The following is a 17,540-nucleotide window of genomic DNA, read 5'->3' on the forward strand; positions in this document are numbered from 1 at the left end:
GAGTATGGGTCACCATACTTGGCCACATGTCACGTCACTTTTCACTTTTTCACTTTTCACTTTTCAATATTACAGCGAGAATAAAAGTTACTCCTTCTTTCTTTGTGTGAACATTTGGGCGGTGTTATGCAAATCTTCGCACATCGTGACGTAGACATGTGGGGGCGTGTTAGAACGAGCCGTTTTAGGTAGGCGTGGTTAACTCTTAACTTTTATAAAGAATATCTCTTTGGATTTGAGACTTTAGTCTTTGCAACTTTACAGATCTTCTTTATGCACCAAGAGATTGTAACACTCCAAAGAGAAAGGAAAAATTGAAATCGCATCATATGACCCCTTAAATTAAACGAAATCAAAGTGAGAAATGTAGCGTTGGCAACTAGCTAAAATATAAGAAATTCTTAAACTTTATTTTATTTTATTTCAAACAACAAAAATGTTTTTATTATTTTAGTTTTAGTAAACTATAATAACCCTATTTAAGAGTTTCTGCACATAATGACCAAAGAAAACAATTATGCATTGCATAATAGGTGTGATTGATACTGAAAAATAATATTTTTTATCAAACATGTAGCCCACACACACACACACGTGTATATATATATATATATACAGTGGGTACGGAAAGTATTCAGACCCCCTTAAATTTTTCACTCTTTGTTATATTGCAGGTTGACATTTTATTAAAAAAGAAAAACTGAAATATCACATGGTCCTAAGTATTCAGACCCTTTGCTCAGTTTGCTCAGTATCTAAATATGGGTTGTAAGTGGGTTTGTCCACGGGTTCCATGTTGGCCCCGTGCAACTTACCCATGTGGGTTTTATGCAGGATTTCCCTGGGCTTTAGGTGGGCCCAACTGGGGATGATATGCAAAACCCATCTGGGTCCCATCTAAATATGGGTTGTAAGTGGGTTTGTCCACGGGTTCCATGTTGGCCCCGTGCAACTTACCCATGTGGGTTTTATGCAGGATTTCCCTGGGCTTTAGGTGGGCCCAACTGGGGATGATATGCAAAACCCATCTGGGTCCCATCTAAATATGGGTTGTAAGTGGGTTTGTCCACGGGTTCCATGTTGGCCCCGTGCAACTTACCCATGTGGGTTTTATGCAGGATTTCCCTGGGCTTTAGGTGGGCCCAACTGGGGATGATATGCAAAACCCATCTGGGTCCCATCTAAATATGGGTTGTAAGTGGGTTTGTCCACGGGTTCCATGTTGGCCCCGTGCAACTTACCCATGTGGGTTTTATGCAGGATTTCCCTGGGCTTTAGGTGGGGCCCAACTGGGGATGATATGCAAAACCCATCTGGGTCCCATCTAAATATGGGTTGTAAGTGGGTTTGTCCACGGGTTCCATGTTGGCCCCGTGCAACTTACCCATGTGGGTTTTATGCAGGATTTCCCTGGGCTTTAGGTGGGGCCCAACTGGGGATGATATGCAAAACCCATCTGGGTCCCATCTAAATATGGGTTGTAAGTGGGTTTGTCCACGGGTTCCATGTTGGCCCCGTGCAACTTACCCATGTGGGTTTTATGCAGGATTTCCCTGGGCTTTAGGTGGGGCCCAACTGGGGATGATATGCAAAACCCATCTGGGTCCCATCTAAATATGGGTTGTACAGTGGGTACGGAAAGTATTCAGACCCCCTTACATTTTTCACTCTTTGTTATATTGCAGCCATTTGCTAAAATCATTTAAGTAAATTTTTTTTTTCTCATTAATGTACACACAGCACCCCATATTGACAGAAAAACACAGAATTGTTGACATTTTTGCAGATTTATTAAAAGAGAAAAACTGAAATATCACATGGTCCTAAGTATTCAGACCCTTTGCTCAGTATTTAGTAGAAGCATCCTTTTGATCTAATACAGCCATGAGTCTTTTTGGGAAAGATGCAACAAGTTTTTCACACCTGGATTTGGGGATCCTCTGCCATTCCTCCTTGCAGATCCTCTCCAGTTCTGTCAGGTTGGATGGTAAACGTTGGTGGACAGCTAATTTTAGGTCTCTCCAGAGATGCTCAATTGGGTTTAAGTCAGGGCTCTGGCTGGGCCATTCAAGAACAGTCACAGAGTTGTTGTGAAGCCACTCCTTCGTTATTTTAGCTGTGTGCTTAGGGTCATTGTCTTGTTGGAAGGTAAACCTTTGGCCCAGTCTGAGGTCCTGAGCACTCTGGAGAAGGTTTTCGTCCAGGATATCCCTGTACTTGGCTGCATTCATCTTTCCCTCGATTGCAACCAGTCGTCCTGTCCCTGCAGCTGAAAAACACCCCCACAGCATGATGCTGCCACCACCATGCTTCACTGTTGGGACTGTATTGGACAGGTGATGAGCAGTGCCTGGTTTTCTCCACACATACCTCTTAGAATTAAGGCCAAAAAGTTCTATCTTGGTCTCATCAGACCAGAGGATCTTATTTCTCACCATCTTGGAGTCCTTCAGGTGTTTTTTTAGCAAACTCCATGCGGGCTTTGCACTGAGGAGAGGCTTCCGTTGGGCCACTCTGCCATAAAGCCCCGACTGGTGGAGGGCTGCAGTGATGGTTGACTTTCTACAACTTTCTCCCATCTCCCGACTGCATCTCTGGAGCTCAGCGACAGTGATCTTTGGGTTCTTCTTTACCTCTCTCACCAAGGTTCTTCTCCCCCGATAGCTCAGTTTGGCCGGATGGCCAGCTCTAGGAAGGGTTCTGGTCGTCCCAAACGTCTTCCATTTAAGGGTTATGGAGGCCACTGTGCTCTTAGGAACCTTAAGTGCAGCAGAAATTTTTTTGTAACCTTGGCCAGATCTGTGTCTTGCCACAATTCTGTCTCTGAGCTCTTCAGGCAGTTCCTTTGACCTCATGATTCTCATTTGCTCTGACATGCACTGTGAGCTGTAAGGTCTTATATAGACAGGTGTGTGGCTTTCCTAATCAGGTCCAATCAGTATAATCAAACACAGTTGGACTCAAATGAAGGTGTAGAACCATCTGAAGGATGATCAGAAGAAATGGACAGCACCTGAGTTAAATATATGAGTGTCACAGCAAAGGGTCTGAATAGTTAGGACCATGTGATATTTCAGTTTTTTTTTTTTAATAAATCTGCAAAAATGTCAACAATTCTGTGTTTTTCTGTCAATATGGGGTGCTGTGTGTACATTAATGAGGAAAAAAAATTAACTTAAATGATTTTAGCAAATGGCTGCAATATAACAAAGAGTGAAAAATTTAAGGGGGTCTGAATACTTTCCGTACCCACTGTATATATATATATATATATATATATATATGCATGTATGTACAATTTTAGTTATTTATTATTGACTGGAAGTGTACATATGTTTAATAAAAAATATTAATCATAACAGAATACAATAAAATAAAGATTTTAATTTATAGAGTGAGGGAAACTGGGATCAAATAACCAAAAAAATTATAATAATTTTTAATAACCATGCAAAGTTGCAACCGAACTTATCCAGGATCTATTTGTATTCTGAGTTTGATTTGGAAGTTGCACTCAGAAACCTGTTGGCTCAGAAATCACGGGTACATGATGTCTCTGTCTGCGTTGCGTCTCAAGCACAAAGAGGGAAGAGGAAAGTTTTATTAGACTATTCACAGGGCTTTGAATCAGTGTGAGTGTGTAATTTTTTCTGATTCTTTTATTGTCTCTGCAGGGTGACAAGGAGGCAGAACTAGGGCTGCCGTTCTCTCCATTATGTGACCGGAAAGCTACCATGATTGCCCAGTCTCAGATAGGTACAGTAGAGCTGACACACACACACACACACACACACACACACACACACAAGCACTGATAGCCACTGAGGCCATGTTTGCAACAGCATAGATTATGCATGGAATAGACAGACATTCTGCTACAATTTCCAAAAGAAGCACAGTGCATGCAATACTGTAGTTTGACTTTCCATTTTCAAGGCTGATAAATAAACATCTTATTTTGAGTCATTATTTAATCAGACTACCAAATGCTAGTTTAATTAATTGCATGATGAGCCGATTAATTATTCAGATTAATCACAAATTAATCGCACATAAATTTTGGCTGAGAAATTACCTTATTCAAAAGATCATTTATCGGTAATTTTTGTGTTCGATGAGAAAAGCATTGAATAGACATTTTAGAAAAACAATAATATAAAAAAGTACGTTAAAAATGCTAAATAACTTTTTTGCAACATGGTAACTTGATGCCACTTATGAACATCCATGTATTATATGCAAAATTAGCATATTTTGCACAGTATACGTAATATAATACTATAGAAATATTACAGGAGGGAATAGTATCAGAGTTACTATGCTGTTGTGAACACGTCCATACAGACGTGCCTTTAGTGCCGTCGTGCTCAGCTCTTTACTGCCATCAAGAGGCTGTTGAGGCAATTACATGCTCTCTTGTAATATTTAATGGATCTCATAAAATAAATGTGCTTTGATTTAATGACACAATAACTACAGGCATCTTGATTGGATCGAAAGCCATTATTGCTAATGAGTTTCTAGCTAGTTAAATAAATGACAAATGTTTCTAAACAAATGTTGATCATTTTGTTTAGGAATTCTTGAACTTAACTTCTATTGAATTATTCTATTGAAAACTTTTCCAGACACATGATCCCGTAGCCTGTTGAAATATCAGCTGTGTTTAGTGAGATGTAGTGCCTGGGAGAATATAATCCTATAGCTGATCTCACTTCCTGTCTCCTCCCAGAGTTAGCCAATAAACAGCATGAGAGAATGTCAGACCTGGAAGAGGAGCCCATGACAAACACACAAGTCACACTGTCCCACAGCAGTCCAGCCAGAGGGAGTCACGACTCCGAGTCAAAGTCCCTGAACGAACTGAACAATACGGACTCCACTCACTCTTCCCAGGACTCTCTGGACCAGAGTTCCCAGTCCCCTGCAGAGGGACCGGGTGACGGTTCACCAGAGGAACACAGCTCAGAAACTCTGCCTTGGAACGGCAAAAGCGCCTGACGTCACACGGATGGTGCCAAGCCTGAATGTTTTTAATCAGAAACAGGATGATGTACATAGCATTGTCCTCATTGTATTGTAATGCTATTATACTCTCGGGCTCGGAGGGCTAATTGTGCAGACAGACGCACGGAATGTCCACAGAGTGAGACGGTAGTGTGCAGTGTTGTCATGGCGACTGTGTTATTGCTGGAGACCGACCTCTATCATCCCCTTGAGGAGGATTTAGCGAGTCCCTGAAACGTAACGCTACCTGTTTGCTTCCCGAGCTTTATTCCTGTTGGTTCAATTAGTTTTTTTTTTTGTAAATTGTTTTTTTTTTCTCTCGTTTTTTGTTTGTTTGTTTGTAGACTGTCATTATTTATTAAAGATTACACAGCTACACTTTGCACCACAGTTAGTTTCAATTGCAATGAAAATGTTATCATGCAAAAAAATAAAAAAATAAAAAATTCAGGATGGGGTGAAATGTACCTAGACATTTATGAGATTCTCCTTAGACTTTATAATCTATATCAAATGTGCTATTGAAGTCAACAATAAGACAGATGTACATTTTGTACTTCATACAGTATATTTGTTGGAAATACTTGTTCATCAAATTTACTACAGATTTATTGTTTCAGAAAAATATTAATAGGGTGCTGTTAAAGAGCAGTCATATGTTCAAAAGCATTTACATTTACTAAATTTGCTCTGTCATCTTATAAAAACCAATTTTTGACAGTATTATAACACATTGATGAAGGTTGATTATTTTTTGGAAAAAAAATGTGTGTGTGTGTGTGTTGCAGAAGATCTAAAATACTCTAACCATGTTAGCATGTACAGTATCAAGCTTTAACTCCATGTATAAAGCCCACGTTTCAGACACTCATGTCAAAGAGCTGTTGGGCTGTACAACAGCTGTGTGGGACTTCAGAGTCATGTCTGCATAAAAAAACAGCCATATACCTACAAAAATATTGCTTCTGTCAGAGAAAGTTTCATCAAAGCCTCAAGCACTTTCCACATGAGGTGATAAAAAAAAAAAAAACGTGGCAGGATGTGATTGGCTTGACAATCCTCCCCATGTATTGCTAATAAGTGTATTACACTTTCATATTACAACTCATGATGAATTACAACTACATGAAAGTTAATATATTATTAAATAAATCACAATACCAGAGAATGTACGGCAGGGATAAAAAAAAAAGTTTGAGATCACTACTAAAAAAGCCTCTATTGTGCATATATATATACAGTGGGTACGGAAAGTATTCAGACCCCCTTACATTTTTCACTCTTTGTTATATTGCAGCCATTTGCTAAAATCATTTAAGTTAATTTTTTTTCCTCATTAATGTACACACAGCATATATATATATATATATGCTTTATAAATAATAATTTACAGTATCAACATTTGGACCTCTTAGTATTTTGGAATGAAATTGCATAAATGTATAAAATGGCTGTGAAATTTACTTTCAAACTATTTTACCAATGGGGGAAAAAGGGTTAAACTAAAAAACAGTTCCCAAACAATATTATAAATGACATCACTTCCTCATGTAATTCAACCAGTGTTACTCCGTCTGACTGTCTTGCCATTCCCCGCTGTTCTCTTCTTCCTCCTGGAAAAGTGAAGGGTCTGTCTGTTTTTTCAGCATCTTTATCCCTGTCAAAAGAGGAGATTTGGGCAACAGTCAGCTTTCACCTTTCCATAACAGGTGTGACTCCTAAACCGGATTCACACAACAGCTTACTGTATGAACACTGAACCGTATTAACAGTACTGTATGAACAAACCGATGTCAATCCCCTTTGTTCTCGCGTTAGACTTGACTATTACCTTAACCATAGTGACAGTGACTAAATTAGACGATGACGTGGATAACAGTAAAATTTATTTTGTAAGTTGACGCAACACGATTGCAGCCGTTATATTTTAGTTAACCGATAGCAGAACAACCTGAGTAGCAAGCATATCGTTTGAGAATATTAAACTGACGGGAGCAGATCAGACAGCTCACGCCTCCAGTCTGTGAGTTACCGAAACTACCGAAACAAATTAAAACGAGCGACATTGCGTGGCTATGTGATAGAAAACTAACGTTAGCTGTCCGGCGGAGGGTGAACCAAGGCTGAAAGTAGCCTAATGGTACTGTAATCTATTAACAACACACATCACAAACCGTCATTTTAGGTAAGTACCAGATATGGGTGTCATGTCATAAAGTATTTTTAAAGGGGTCCTATTATGCTTTTTCACTTTTTGAATTTTAGTCAGTGTGTATGTTTGGCACAGAGAAAAATACTGTAGCAGGCAGATCACTCACTGTTCATGACGCACGAACTATTGGAAGAAAATCCTCAATATTGATTTGGGGATTTATATTAAAGGGGTCCTATTATGCTTTTTCACTTTTTGAATTTTAGTCAGTGTGTAGTGTGTATGTTTGGGCATAAAAAAGATCTACAAAGTTACAAATCTCAAAGTCCACTCCAAAGGGAGATATTTCGTTTTTTTTTTAATCCCTTTTCAAGAACTACAACGAACGGCTCGTTTGGACTACAGCGTTTGTTTTCCGGGTTTTGTGATAACACAAAGCGGCTCATTAAAATATCATTAAAATAATTCCCGCCTATGGAAATTCGAATGGTTGGGGGGTGGGGAGGGGCGAGGTCGTGGTTAGAACGCTTGGTTGAGTGCAACAGACAAGATGACGAGGAAGAAGAAGTGCTGCTGTAGCCTCAAGTTTTAGCAAGTTATTACACATGCACCAAGTTATTACACATGCACCTGAATAATTATGTATGTAAATATGTATGTTACAATTATGAAAATTTTTTAACTGAGCGCAGCTTTGTGTACAGCCGTTACCAGGGAAACGTTGAGCTCTACCACTCCAACAGCGCCTCCTGCTGGCAGAGAATGAGTTTGCATATATATGCCGCCTGGGAAACACTGGACTATGGTATATATAAATAGTTTCACTGCAATTCATGTTATAATGTTAGAATTAAATAACAATAAAAATAATACAAATGCACTTATCTGTACATAGTAAATATAGTTATTTTTAAGCGGTTGTTGACATCCTATCTAAAACGTGATTTAGCAAAAAAAAAAACAACAATAATGTTACCACTCTTAATATGTCTTGCAATATCCGTGCATGCAAAGGTTCTGCGCGATCCTCTTGTTCAATATTCTCTGGGTCTGAATCCGGCTCAAATTGATATGGCAATATTAATGCCATCCTTAACTAAACCGGAGCAGACGGAACTTGCTGATTTGGCAAGGGGCGGGGCAGTACTGAAACACCGTCTAAGCTAAGAATTGGGCACAACACCAGCCTTAGTTACTGTTGGCTAGGGATGGGCGATACCACTTATTTTGTTTTCGATATGATACCAATACTTTTAAAGGCCAGTATCGTCGATATCGATACCGATACGATACTTCTAAACTGAACTTTTAAATTATGAAATGTATTAAATTATTACATTACTAAGAGTAATATGGGTAATGATACCAACTTAACTTTATATTTGAAACGCATTTTAACATTCAATACACATTAATTACAACTTATTAGGTTATATTTTTGTTTAAACATGGATAAAATATGTTTACTGTAGTGGTAACTATGGAAATCTACAAATACTATAGTTGAACTATAGTATTTGTAGATTTCCATAGTTACCATATATGGTCACTTTAGTAAAACCATGGTTCATTTTCATAAGGGACTGCCAGTGACAGGCTTTTGCACGCATAAAATGCAACCTTTATTCTGACAGTGTATGATTTATACTAACATTACAGAATAGAACATGATCAATATGAACTTTAAACGTTCAATTTAAATAAATGTAATCGCACAAACTATGTAGGCCACAATTTCAGTTTGTTTATTGTGAAATAACTCAAACATATATGTTTTTTCTGTCCTCTGATAAGCATTGTTCTGGGCTGCGTTTCCCAAAAGCATCAGAAGTGAGTGAACACGCTCTGTGATTGATTAGTTCTGTCTTGCATCATTTGCGTGTGTTCAGGAAAATAGTTCTATCCTACACAATTATTCACTAACATAGGTTATTCGTCCAATTCAATACATATTGTACGCATTAATTTTTTGTTAAATAAACAAAATCACTGGTAAAAAAAACACACCTTAGTATCGATATTTTTTATTTGAGTATGGATACTTTCGATACTCGCATCAGTACCGATATATCGATACTTCAGGATCGATACGCCCATCCCTACTTTTGGCCCTTTAATGTGACGTGACAGACCGCTGTAGCGCCTCAAGTGGCACGTGAATCGATAAGCTCTTCCTCTTTACTAGTTATAGCACAAAATAAACATGAATGAACATCAGAAGGTATATTGCTCAAGTCCACCGATGTTAATCTACTCTCCTGTTTAGTTTGTTTGTCGGACAAAAATGGCAGATTTGGCATTATGATTGGTCAGATCGCCTGTCAATCAAACTCCAGTCAGCGCGCGTGCATACTAAACAAAACGAGACAGGGGTAGCTGCCAGAGATTGTCTTATTATTGGGAGGTTAGGGTTAGGTATTACTTACTATTGGAGTTGTGCGACACTCAATCGCCATTTACGGATGCCACAGGAATGAATGAGAAGTGCCGTAAGCTAAATCCCACCTGTCGCAAAAAGTCAGTGACTTCTCTTATAAAACGGCATTTGTTTTCCCCGTGTAAACTCTAAAAATAGTTAAATCCAAAACTTGCTTAGTGTAAAACATGTTGGAGATTAGCCACTAGGCTGTCAATTCATTAAATTACAAGCTGTTTCCTCTAAAAAGCTGTTTATTCAGAGTAGTGAAGCCTCTCCTCCATTGACATCCATTAAAAAAATTAAAAAAAACGGCCTCTGGTCTCCTTTCCCACATACTGGCAACCCGGAAGTGTTAGCATTACCCGTTACACTTTTTTGGCTAAAGGTTGCAGGCTTGCCTTCTAGTGGCTTTGGTAGCTGCAGCCTGGAGTAATGGGCGTGCCGAAAGGTGAATCAGTACAACAGAAACTACCCCTAACCCAGCTCTAACCCTACCCCCTCACCCTGACAGACAGCTTTGTTGATCAATCATGAAGACCTTTCTCCACGTCCATTGCTCCAGCTGACACACTGACTAATGTGAACGGCTCTGATTTATAAATGCAATGAAATTGTGTGTGATTGGTTATAATGCGCAACATTGTATAAACGCGTAAAAAGAAATATGATGCAACATTAGCAGATCTAAACTTAATGCATCAGTCAACACTTTTCGTTTCATTTTTATTTTATTTACGACAGCCGTAATGGATATAGTTTAATTGTGCAGGGGCATTTTTGTCCCAAACATTATTTTCCGAACCGTGGCCAGGGTAAGGCCTTGCCCAGCCTGACACACGCTCCGCTTATGTGTCCAACAGTTCCGGGGTAACACAGCTGAGGTTTGCTTAAAATTTAAAAGCACTACAGTTCAAAAGTTTGGGGCAAGAAAGATTTTTAAAATACTTTAATAGAGCACAGATGCATTAAATGTATCAAAAGTGACAGTAAAGATGTACAATGTCACAAACGATTTCTGTTTCAAGTAAATGCTGTTCTTTTGAACTTTCTATTCATCAGAGAATCGTGAAAGAAAATGTATCATAGTTTCCACAAAAAATATTAAGCAGCACAGCTGTTTTCAACATTGATAATAATAAGAAATGTTTTTGGCATTGGATTCTCTTTTGGGTATCTGGATATCTTTTTGCTAAATTCTCAGATCAAAGTTCACAAACGTTCATATGCATATGAGTGGTAGTTAATAGAACAAAAGACTGACATGAACCAATGGACCAACAAACAACAAATTAATATAATATAAAAATCGTAGTGAAAGCTTGTCCTACATGTCATGTTTCCCCAGTATTATGTATTATGTGCTTATGATCTGGTCCTACCAGGGACGAAGGGTGGCTGGTGCTGGTACGGTGTGTCTTTGCGTCGTGGTGACAGGTCTCCGGGTTCCTCGGACAGTGTGTCCAGGTGTTTTTGAGAGAGTCTTGGAGGATGAAGACTCTCTCGTTCCTCTTGCTGGCTATCACTATGCTCTCTACCTGCAGGACGAACACAGCGTGAGTCCCAGCATGCACCTGTCCCAGTGTGATCTGACTTACCCATCTAGATCCAGTTGAATAGACTTAGTTAGTTCAAAGGTTAATTTACGATCATTTCAACGCAGAAGAATATAGACAATAGGTATGATAAGCTCTTTTCTTAAAGGTGAAGCATGGCATTTTTGAGCAAACACAAACGCAGAATTAATATTTTTTTAAAGTTTCATCTTTTGTATGGATGTAAAAGCTTATTGACTATCTTTGTAATGCACTTGCGCATTAAAAAAATAAACAAAGATACTTCTCATTTCTACTTCAATGGGGAAAGACCAACATTTCCTGATGCCCACAACTGTTCTGTTGTTACAACATATTTTCAAATCAGCAATAAAATCTGACAACAGGTATCACATTTAGAAGCGATGCCTTTATCAAAAAGCTGAACAGAAAAGCAGGACTTTATTTCTTACAGTCGCCATACTGAATATTCTTCCCCAATTATTTTTCTTCTCTTTCCACAGAGAAGAGAATCTGGTGTGGTGCTGCTAGTTTGCACAGAAGTGACATACTTCACCTTTAAGCCTCATTATATGTCTTATAGCATAAATAACACATAGTGTGCTGCAGGGATGACATCTTTTTGTAGGCCAAAACCTGGAAATAAGTTTGCATTTTAGCACTTTTTAGCCGTTTCCATTGTCCTGATGTCTTTTTTGGTTAATTGGTTAAAACAAAATACATATTTTAACGTTTTATTCTACAACATAAAATACAACAGTAATACCTTCTCATGCTTTTTTTAAAGGTTTTACTTGACTTGAAAAAGCCGGTTGCAAACAAGGGGCTAAACCGGACTACTGAAGTTGTAGTATTAAACATCATCCCAACGAACAGGAAAACTTATCAACTCACCAGTCACTTTTACAATCAAGCTGTTTTTATTTGCACTTTTGAAAACTATTCTAACTCAAACTTTCAGGGACTTTAAAAAAAAAATAAAGATTGAAAGAATTGTGAAAGCTTAATGGTGGTGACATTGAAGTCATGCAGCCATGGTGTAGTTTATAGTCTACGTTTAACTTTTTACTTAGGCTTCAAAAAAGTTGTTAATTTGTGAAGATTATCATGATGAACAAATCATATAAGAATTATAAACTTTTGTTGGTCACAGAGCTGCAAAAATCCAAAAGCCAGTGGAAAAATCCTATTGGGTTTTTGTTGAGGGAACAAGTGTGATGCTAAATAAAAAAAAATGCCTACAAAAATACGTCATGTGCTCTATTAGGTCTAAGATTGAGACATTTTGGAAGTGGGAGATGAAGAACCAAAATGACAGTAACATTAGATAAACAGCACTTACTCAAAATTATTTACATCATTCCTTTTTTTTTTTTTTTTCAAGCTCCAAAAAAGTTTATTTCATTGTCTCTACTTCACAAGTAAATCCATACCCATAAAGAAATTATTACAACCGATCTGAAAGTGCCAAAAATATGCTGCCCGCATTTCTGATTCCACAGATATACATATTGGAAATATTTCAAATGCCATTTTATCAAATAGAAAAACAAACAGGACAGATCATTTCGGTACAGATTTCAGAGTGAAGAACAAGCATTACATTTCACACAAATAAAACTGATTAAAGGAAGTCATCACTGGAAGTGAACTTAGAAAGAGGTGAGAAAGTACAATATGTGTATTTAGAGAAAGCATGTCTTCTTATTCAGAGTCCAAAGAGTGGAGGGGACAGTAAATGTTTAGGAAGGGTCTACGGTGTGCCAGGTACGTTATTACAGCTATCGAGAGACAGATGAAGGACTGCTCAAGTTTTTCTGCTCACTTCCTGAGGTGTCTGCTGTGTCTCCTGTATATGAATATACAAAACAATGGTAGTAATAATATAAAAAATAATAATAGAAAAAAATAGGAATTAAAAAAAAAAAAGTAGAGGAGAGACAGAGACAAAAAAAGTCTTGTCAGTCAAGTGCAGCAGATCTTCCATCCAAGCAATCAGCTTTTCTTTAGATAATCATGCACCAAGATATTGTTTATGAAGAATAAAAGCATAATATAATTTAATTTAATTTAATTTAAAATAAGATAATTAAATCAATAAATGAAACAGAAATTACATGTACCAATTTATTTTGTATTATAAAAAAAACTATTAATTAAATCTATTATATGTACACATTTTGCAGTGCAAAATAATAGATAGAATAATAATAATAGATAATTGACAGACAGACAGACAGACAGACAGACAGACAGATAGATAGATAGATAACAGACAGACAGACAGACAGATAGATAGATATATAGATAGATAGATAAAAACATTTTCACGATATCCACTTACATAAAACCACTGCATAAAATAAACCAATGCATTTCATTCATTTATTTATGTATTTATTTAAATATATAAATAGATTCAGCTTGTTGCCAAGACAATTTTCCATTTTAATTTAGTTTAACTTGATGTACTAAAATAACTTAAAACAAAAATGCTATAATTTTAACTAAAAAATAAAAATTGATTGAAAATATTAATATAAACAATAGTATCTCAATGAACTAAAGTAACACTGGCTTCAAGATATGATTGTTAATAATAACAGACTTCATTTCCAAATCCTTATTGACGAATCATGAATTTACGGACCCAGAGTGATTTTTCATAATAAAATATTTTTTAAAGTATTATTTAAATGCAGTAGTTTTGTTAAGGCTTTCATTGAATAATAAATTGAAATAAATTAATGATTTATTTAATTGATTTCATTATTTAATTTAGAGTACATTGGTCCTCCATAATTCTCTGCACAGATTTATTTTATCCGTTTATTGTATCCGTTTTATCTATTACAAGTGAGGGATTGTTACATGTACTTTCCTAGCTACCTATATATTGTTCAAAGCAACGATATTACCACTGCTTCCCAGTTTTTGTTCTGGACTTACCCCCGGCCCCACTGCTGCCTGGCTGTCCCTCAGTACTGACATAAGTCTCATTGCCATTGGGCTCTGAGCTGTTGTGATTGGCCCACTGAGCTTCGTTGGCAAAATGCTGTGCTGTGATTGGACTGGGCGTGTCTGGGCTGTCAGAGAGCCCCGCCTCCTGCTGCTCCTGCCTCTGAAAGTGCTGCTCCACCACCAGCTGCAGCTCTGCACTCAACACAGGACACACAGCACAGCGCCACACAGTGGACACAGGCTATCAGCACAGGCGTGCAGTGTGCGGAACAGTGTGAGACCTCTGAACCCCATCCAAATGTGACATCAGTTGAAGTACACTCAACGGTCGGCTATGAAATGGAAAATGAATGACTTGCGAGATGTATGCATGCTATGTATCTCAAACCAAAAAACAAAAGGACCAGTATTTAGGCATTTAAAGTATTTATTTAAACTTAAAAAACTTGGCCTTAGGTCTGGGCAATATAGAAAATAAACAAACAAATAAACAACAACAACATAAACAATATTTACCTACATAGAATTTTACTAAAATTAATAATATTTTATAATAATATTTTATTAGTCATTTTTATAATATAATGTAATATAAAACAAGGAAAGGATAGATTGTGAAATTGTGAAAATTAAAATAATTCATTTTATATCGCCAGCAAAATCAACACAAATATGAAAAATAAAACCATGAATACACAATATATCGCCCAGCCCTAGTTGGGCTGACATCAGTTTTGATCAACAGCACCATATTTCTTGGTGACGTATCAAAGTAGAGAACTAATGCACTGTAAGCTGATAGCTCTCTCATGAAGCAGATCTGAAAGCATCTTAAGAGCTTTCAGAAAGTTTCATCTGCAGACCTCCAAATGTAACTGTCTGATGATGATGATGCCTAATACTTACAGTTATCATTTACACAATATACTCATCTAGAACGACATAATTACCTATGTGTTAAAAATGATTGTTTAAAAGAGAGAATTCATCATAATTGAAATAACTTGGGGGAAAAATAAAAAAAATAAAATCAAGATGCAAAACAATAAAAAGTAAATCAGGGAATCCTAAATAATAAGCTACCAGTAACAAAACAAAGCTGTGTTTTACACAGAGATGTTAAAGCGCAACAGATGTAGATGAGTGTGTTTCTTCATCAGAACAGATTTGGAGAAATTTAGCATTACATTACTTGCTCACCAGTGGATAGTCTGCAGTGAATGGGTGCCGTCAGAATGAGAGTCAAAACAGCTCATTAAAAAAAATATAAATAATCTAAATAATCCACAAGTAATCCACACGACTCCAGTCCACCAATTAATGTCTGGTGAAGTGAAAAGCTGTGTGTTAGTAAGAAACAAATCACTTATTAAGATGGTTTAACTTGAAGAAACAAACTCATCTATATCTTGGATTGCCTGAGGGTACATTTTCAGCAGTTTTTCATTTTTGGGTGAATTATTCCTTTAAATATGCTTCCGTAAAAGCCACAAATCTTAAAACAAAGAAATGTTCTGAATACTTTTTTTTAGATCTTAGAGCTGGTTTAATTCATGGCTTTGAACTCTTAACTGAAGAGTATTTTGAAATCCTAGTAGAGAAAATGAATGGGGAAAACACTCCCACAATCAAGACCACTAAAAAATAGGCACTCACTAAACCGCTACATACACTCAGCAGTTTTACCCTGGAATGAGTTCAGCTCACCACTTTGTCGCTATCCAAAGCAATCTTCTCAAAACTTCTAACAATCTTTTCACAGACAAGAGACCCCTACTTACACAAATGAGGATCTGACATCCCTGAACCATGACAAGTTCACACCAGTACAGTACTTGGCATCACTCGCCTATCAGATTGCTTTAGCTGTTTCTGCCCTGCACCGACCAAAAGAATGCTGAGTGTTCATTCAAAACTGCTCTGCCAGGCTGTCCATTTGAGGCCATCTCTCTAGAATGATGTATCTCTCTCTCCTCCCCCCACTCCAATCAATAGCTCAAGCTAATGTGAATTTAGCACATCCATGCCAGGAAATGGCCTTGTCTATGAGTCAGCGAGGCAGACTCCACCACTCTCCATCCCCCATCTCATTGTCTTAAAGGGTTAGTTCAGCCAAAAATGAAAAATCTGTCATTAATTAGATGCAAAACAATAAAAAGTAAATCAGGGAATCCTAAATAATAAGCTACCAGTAACAAAACAAAGCTGTGTTTTACACAGAGATGTTAAAGCGCAACAGATGTAGATGAGTGTGTTTCTTCATCAGAACAGATTTGGAGAAATTTAGCATTACATTACTTGCTCACCAGTGGATAGTCTGCAGTGAATGGGTGCCGTCAGAATGAGAGTCAAAACAGCTCATTAAAAAAAATATAAATAATCTAAATAATCCACAAGTAATCCACACGACTCCAGTCCACCAATTAATGTCTGGTGAAGTGAAAAGCTGTGTGTTAGTAAGAAACAAATCACTTATTAAGATGGTTTAACTTGAAGAAACAAACTCATCTATATCTTGGATTGCCTGAGGGTACATTTTCAGCAGTTTTTCATTTTTGGGTGAATTATTCCTTTAAATATGCTTCCGTAAAAGCCACAAATCTTAAAACAAAGAAATGTTCTGAATACTTTTTTTTAGATCTTAGAGCTGGTTTAATTCATGGCTTTGAACTCTTAACTGAAGAGTATTTTGAAATCCTAGTAGAGAAAATGAATGGGGAAAACACTCCCACAATCAAGACCACTAAAAAATAGGCACTCACTAAACCGCTACATACACTCAGCAGTTTTACCCTGGAATGAGTTCAGCTCACCACTTTGTCGCTATCCAAAGCAATCTTCTCAAAACTTCTAACAATCTTTTCACAGACAAGAGACCCCTACTTACACAAATGAGGATCTTTCACACCAGTACAGTACTTGGCATCACTCGCCTATCAGATTGCTTTAGCTGTTTCTGCCCTGCACCGACCAAAAGAATGCTGAGTGTTCATTCAAAACTGCTCTGCCAGGCTGTTCATTTGAGGCCATCTCTCTAGAATGATGTATCTCTCTCTCCTCCCCCCACTCCAATCAATAGCTCAAGCTAATGTGAATTTAGCACATCCATGCCAGGAAATGGCCTTGTCTATGAGTCAGCGAGGCAGACTCTACCACTCTCCCTCCCCCATCTCATTGTCTTAAAGGGTTAGTTCAGCCAAAAATGAAAAATCTGTCATTAATTACTCACCCTCGTGTTGTTCTAAACCCGTAAGACCTTCGTTCGTCTTCGGAACACAATTTAAGATATTTTTGATGAAATCTGAGGGCTCTCTGACCCTCCCCATAGACAGCAAGGTAACTACCACGGTCAAGGTCCAGAAAAGTACCAAGATGATCGACAAAGTAGTCCGTGTGACATCAGTGGTTCAACTGTAAAGTTACGAAGCTACGAGAATACTTTTTTGCG

The 17,540-nt window shown here is 37.5% G+C and overlaps 2 protein-coding genes and 1 long non-coding RNA gene across 4 annotated transcripts in view; 2 read left to right on the forward strand and 1 right to left on the reverse strand.

Annotated features, from left to right (window-relative positions):
- The window catches only part of LOC107755361 (calcium/calmodulin-dependent 3',5'-cyclic nucleotide phosphodiesterase 1A-like), a 70,330-nt gene extending 65,329 nt beyond the window's left edge, over nucleotides 1–5,001 (forward strand). The window contains exons 12-13 of the mRNA XM_016572139.1: nucleotides 3,675–3,761; nucleotides 4,735–5,001. Coding sequence (XP_016427625.1) covers nucleotides 3,675–3,761; nucleotides 4,735–5,001 — 354 coding nt within the window. The remainder of the gene's footprint in view (nucleotides 1–3,674; nucleotides 3,762–4,734) is intronic.
- Nucleotides 5,002–5,461: 460 nt separating this feature from the next.
- Nucleotides 5,462–17,540, forward strand: part of LOC107755375 (uncharacterized) — a 26,506-nt gene continuing 14,427 nt past the window's right edge. The window contains exons 1-2 of the long non-coding RNA XR_001641685.1: nucleotides 5,462–5,788; nucleotides 15,433–15,438. This is a non-coding gene — a long non-coding RNA (uncharacterized LOC107755375). The remainder of the gene's footprint in view (nucleotides 5,789–15,432; nucleotides 15,439–17,540) is intronic.
- LOC107755374 (protein phosphatase 1 regulatory subunit 1C-like) overlaps nucleotides 6,418–17,540 on the reverse strand; it is a 29,398-nt gene continuing 18,275 nt past the window's right edge. The window contains exons 5-6 of one of the 2 annotated variants that reach the window (XM_016572156.1): nucleotides 10,958–11,113; nucleotides 6,418–6,664 (exon numbers count right to left, since the gene is read on the reverse strand). In XM_016572156.1, the coding sequence (XP_016427642.1) occupies nucleotides 6,573–6,664; nucleotides 10,958–11,113 (248 nt within the window). In that variant the 3' untranslated portion in view covers nucleotides 6,418–6,572. Of the gene's footprint in view, nucleotides 6,665–10,957; nucleotides 11,114–12,386; nucleotides 12,981–14,080; nucleotides 14,285–17,540 lie in introns of those variants that run through there. The other variant, XM_016572155.1, reaches the window with a different exon arrangement.

Source organism: Sinocyclocheilus rhinocerous, unplaced genomic scaffold, assembly GCF_001515625.1.
Source record: "Sinocyclocheilus rhinocerous isolate Xijiao unplaced genomic scaffold, SAMN03320098_v1.1 scaffold1013, whole genome shotgun sequence".
NCBI lineage: Eukaryota > Metazoa > Chordata > Actinopteri > Cypriniformes > Cyprinidae > Sinocyclocheilus > Sinocyclocheilus rhinocerous.